This window comes from Sardina pilchardus, chromosome 8, assembly GCF_963854185.1.
Source record: "Sardina pilchardus chromosome 8, fSarPil1.1, whole genome shotgun sequence".
Taxonomy (NCBI): domain Eukaryota; kingdom Metazoa; phylum Chordata; class Actinopteri; order Clupeiformes; family Clupeidae; genus Sardina; species Sardina pilchardus.
The window spans coordinates 29,180,454-29,185,453 of NC_085001.1; the positions used below are offsets into that span (position 1 = coordinate 29,180,454).

The window sequence follows — 5,000 nt, forward strand, 5'->3', positions numbered from 1 at the left end:
CCCCCCTCCCCTCCACTTAACCCTGCCCGCTCATTGTCCCCCCTAAAACAATTTCCTCTTTGACATACTAGAATAACTATTGATTGACGGATCGTGTTACCGGAAAAGGGCTCCGGTAGAGCGCGCGGCAACACGACTGGATATGTTCTCTTCATGGCTGTTGTGTATTCGTGTAATTAGTTGCTAAATAGAGCGCAGCGCGGCACGCAGACTTTGTTTATAAATAAAAAGGGGGCGATCTTGGCGCTCAGATGCTCATCTGGAGAGATAAAAACTGAGCGAGCTGCACCGGTGTTCACACTCAGTCTCCTCCTCAAATGTAACGTGTACCACACACACACACACACACACACACACACACACACACACACACACACACACAATGAAGAGGTAACGTGTACCACACATACAACACACACCAGACCAGGCATGCTTATCTCCAACATAAACTGCAGTGAGGATGATGCTCTCTGTCTCCACAGATAGACACGGAAGGAAGTAATAAAGTGCACGAGTAGGACTGATCATGTTCCATGGGAGAAGATATCTCCACAATATCATCAACCAACAGCCATCTTACCTGTTTTTTTTCCCCCACACCAAATAATACAACATAATAGCATTTGGTGCAAAATAATACACATTACTATTAACAAAATGAGAAAAAAAATAATGCAAAAATACATTTCTTACAAAGACTGATTTGATTTTGGATTTTCAACTTCATTTCAAAAGCGCACATGAAGGAGATATCTATGTGCACAAGTTAATTCTCCGTTAAAGATATCTATGTGCACAAGTTAAATCTAGGTTGAAGATATCTATGTGCACAAGTTAATTCTCCGTTAAAGATATCTATGTGCACAAGTTAAATCTCCGTTAAAGATATCTATGTGCACAACTTAAATCTAGGTTGAAGATAGGTTGAAGATATCTATGTGCACAAGTTAAATCTAGGTTGAAGATATCAATGTGCACAAGTTAAATCTCTGTTAAAATAACTATGTGTACAATTTAAATCTCCTTAAAGATATATGTGTACAAGTTAAATCTACGTTGAAGATATCTATGCGCACAATTTACTGTAAATCTCCTTTAAAGCTTTCTATGTGCGCAAGTGAAATCTCCGTTAAAGATATCAATGCGCAGAAGTTAAATCTCGGTTCAGTGTACTGAGACAACACTAACGCCATGCCTGATGCTCCACCTGTCCAGTGAGTGATCTTACCTGGCGGGCACCTCGATGTTGGAGATGGCGTAGAAGTACTTGAGCAGGTTGTCCCGCTGGACGTAGGTGCCTCCGAGCGCTGGGCGCAGCAGGCGCAGCCGCAGGTCGGTGAAGGTGAAGAAGTCGCGCAGGCCCTTCATGCTCTCCATGCGCGTGTACAGGTTGTCCATGTTCCGCAGCCCCGGCCCGGCGAAGATGGCGAAGCGGTCGCGCACCTCGAAGCGCACGTTCTTCTCGTTCTTGGAGCCCACCCAGCGCGAGTACTGCTCCGTGCAGATGACCCGCGTCACGTTGGTGGCCGACAGGTCCGACACCCTCTTGGGCGGCATGCCGAACGCCTCCAGGCAGTCGTCGGCGTAGAACTGGTACGGCTGCCAGTTGCGGCCTTTGTCCAGGGACTTGTCCAGCACCATGATGGTGGGCCGGCCGTACTCGAAGGTGACCAGGACGTCGTCGGTCAGCTCCAGGCTCTTGTTCCAGGAGAGGGAGATGTTGGCCAGCAGGGGCGTCGGGAAGCGACTCCAGGTGACCGTCTGCCAGTAGGTGATTGGTCCGCTGACCTCCGAGTCGGCCATCAGGTTAGGGGGGTGGGCCAACTCCGGGGTGGACGCGTCACACTCGTCACTGCACATGTAAGGGTTCTCCTGCACACACACAGAGAGGGAGAGAGTAGAGGAGTTAGTCAAGGTGTGTGTGTGAGTGTGTGTGTGTGTGTGTGTGTGTGTGTGTGTGTGTATGTGTGTGTGTGTGTGAGTGGTCGATACACAGGTACAAGTTCGGTGTAGAAAGAAAGAGTCGAGCAAAGGAGCTGCAGTTTGTCAGGGTGTCTGTGTGTCTGTGTGTGTGTATGTGTGTGAGTGTGTGTGTGTGTGTGTGTGTGTGTGTGTGTGTGTGTGTGTGTGTGTGTGTGTGTGCTTGTATGTGTGTGTGTGTATGTGTGTGTGTGTGTGTGTGTGTGTGTGTGTGTGTGTGTGTGTATGTGTCTGTGTTTGTGTATGTGTGCGTTTGCCCACAAGAGAGGCAAGATTTAGAGCAAAAGCATTGGAAAAGCATTAGCCACTGTGTCTGAAGAGCAACCCCTTCACTGTGTGTGTGTGTGTGTGTGTGTGTGTGTGTGTGTGTGTGTGTGTGTGTGTGTGTGTATGTGTGTGTGTGTGTGTGTGTGTGTGTGTGTGTGTGCGTTTGTGCACTTGCGCGAGCACATTTATCCTAAGAAATGCATAAAATATTTATTTACGTATTTATTTATTAAAGCAATCTGACATGTCTTCAATGGCGATGGCACAGAACGGGCCTGAAAAAGTCAGTAAGGATTCTACAGTCTCCTACAGGCAGGGTTCCCCCTTTATGCAGACCAACGTAAGCCCTCACTGCACTAATGCCAATGGGAGAATTGTGGAATTTCACAAATAAATGAGTCATTAGGTCTTTCTGGATTTGCTAAGGGATTTTTGGAACAATTTCTCATGAATAAATTTAAGCCCGAAGCCCGAACAGTATAATTGTTTAGGTGTTGTAAAAAAAAAAAAAAAAAAACCTTTATATCAGACCTGCTGCCAGTTGCTGCCCAGTTGCTAGCGAGCAAGGTAGCCTGCTATCTAAGGTAACATTTTAAACGGCGGTGACACTCCCACTTATGCAGAACGGAACTGTCCCATTTTGCTCCTATAGAATCTAATTACGTTACTCTTGTTAGTAATCAAGGATTTTTGATTCCAGTCAAAGTCTGTAGAAGTCTGTAGACAGTAGAAATCAAAGATCATAGAAATAGATCACTGGCCGGAAAATACATTGGCTATGTCTTTAGAACTGCTCTAGAATCTTTGGTAGGAAACCTCTGCACTCCTCTCTCCACCAGAGGTTTTATTCCATTCCATTTACATCTCTTTCTCCTTCTTTCTATGGCTATCAATGATTGCTTGCACTTGGATTTACATAACTGTGGGCCCTATGAAGTTAATGCTCAATCTGTTAGTTACGCTAGTGTTCATCTTACTGAAGTCCATGTTGGTATACATTATTCAGTTATAGGTTTAGAGGGTAGATTAAAATGTTTACGTATCACTGCATGGTAATTACATGGTAATAAACAATAGTTGCTGATGAGTTCATGGTTGACGATGTTTTTTTCAAAGAAGGTGTGACCCAACTCTCATCAGCATTCCAACAAGATGACCCCCTACGCCTCCATAAAACAAACGCCCGTCATATGAAACAGCTATTTCAGCTATTTAAAGACATCTGGACATTTGTGAAGATTGCATTTTTCAATCACTTATGGAACTGCAAGCACTACAGTTTTGTAAATGACTGCATGAGGTGTTTGTTTATGCATTCAATTTGCACCTCTGAAATCACAGTCCAGTCCTGATAATGTGACACCACTTTCAGGGGAATTCGAAAAGCGTCGTAACTAATCGTCAATTCTTCTCCATCAAGCCAGCATACAACTATGAAGAAAGCTTAGTGTACTTTTCTGAAAAGACCAAATGTCCTTGCTCTACTTTTGGTCTACTTTTTACATCAAATCGATCGCAAAATAATTGTCGTGCAAAGTTTGAGGCACAATGGGCAAAAACAGGGCAGAGCTACCACTCTGTTAAAGGGGACTTTTCTCCATTTCTCGAGGTCATTGAGTCCTGAACAAAAACACACACAAAAACAAAAAATAAAAAAATAAAACATGGGTTTTACCCAGCTTGAGTTTCTGCAGCCAACTGCTTGAGCAGCCAGGCAGCTACAGTGCTACACTCTGGGGGCATGAGCATGAGCCCCAAAGTCCATGCCCCCAGAGTGTAGCACTGAAACTGCCTGGCTGTAGCAATAAGAGCTACAGTAAGTAAAACTGATTGTTTCCATTTGTTCATACCAACAGTACTCGAGAAACGGAGATCTATATGAAAAATCCCAGGATATCTCCTTTAAGGTCGTCTTCATATCTTCCTGATATCCAAATGTATTGATATCATAATATCGTAATGTTGTAATATCTTAATAGCTTAATAGCTTAATATCCCAATGTCCTAATATCTCAATGTCTTATCATAATATCTTAATATCCTTATATCCTAATGTCTTAATAGTCCTTCACTTCCAGGCTTGTGTGCTGTGTTTGTTATGGCAACATCTAAATATGATTACTGAAGCTATGAGGTGTCTTGACTCATCCTTGCCTTTAACATTTGCATGAGTGTGTTACACAATTAACAATCACACACACACACACACACACACACACACACACACACACACACAAACACATGCAATCAGGCAGATGTGGAAATCATAATATAAATCACTAAACGTAAGCCTCAACAGTAACTTAAATATAATCATAAAGCCTATATTTATGATTAACAATAACTCAAATATCAAGACAAAGCCCATGATTATGGTTAACAATAACCTCAATATAAACATAATTTGAATGTAAGGCATAGAAACCTGCATCTGAGGATATGATTAAAATACCTCAATAACGTCGTGTTTATTTGTAAGTATTTCTGACAGCTTTTGAGAGTCTATAATGATATTCTGATGAGTCCCCAAAAACATGTCTATTTCAATAAAACGTTAATCACAAAAAAACATGTCTACACAGGTAGGATTTTCCGCAACACACCAGACAGCTGCTCGCTCGGCACGCAGATGATGCATCACAATGGGGCAGAGCAGCCCACAGGGAGAGAGCCTGGGAGCCAAATGGACTGGGTACAAGAGAATTTAGTTTGGTGCTTTGCAGGGTACTGTGTGTGTGTGTGTGTGTGTGTGT

At 43.3% G+C, this 5,000-nt stretch overlaps 1 protein-coding gene across 1 annotated transcript in view; it reads right to left on the bottom strand.

The window, feature by feature from the left end:
- ntng2a (netrin g2a) overlaps nucleotides 1-5,000 on the bottom strand; it is a 71,651-nt gene that overhangs the window by 54,995 nt on the left and 11,656 nt on the right. Inside the window, exon 2 of the mRNA XM_062544096.1 lies at nucleotides 1,229-1,872. Coding sequence (XP_062400080.1) covers nucleotides 1,229-1,872 — 644 coding nt within the window. The remainder of the gene's footprint in view (nucleotides 1-1,228; nucleotides 1,873-5,000) is intronic.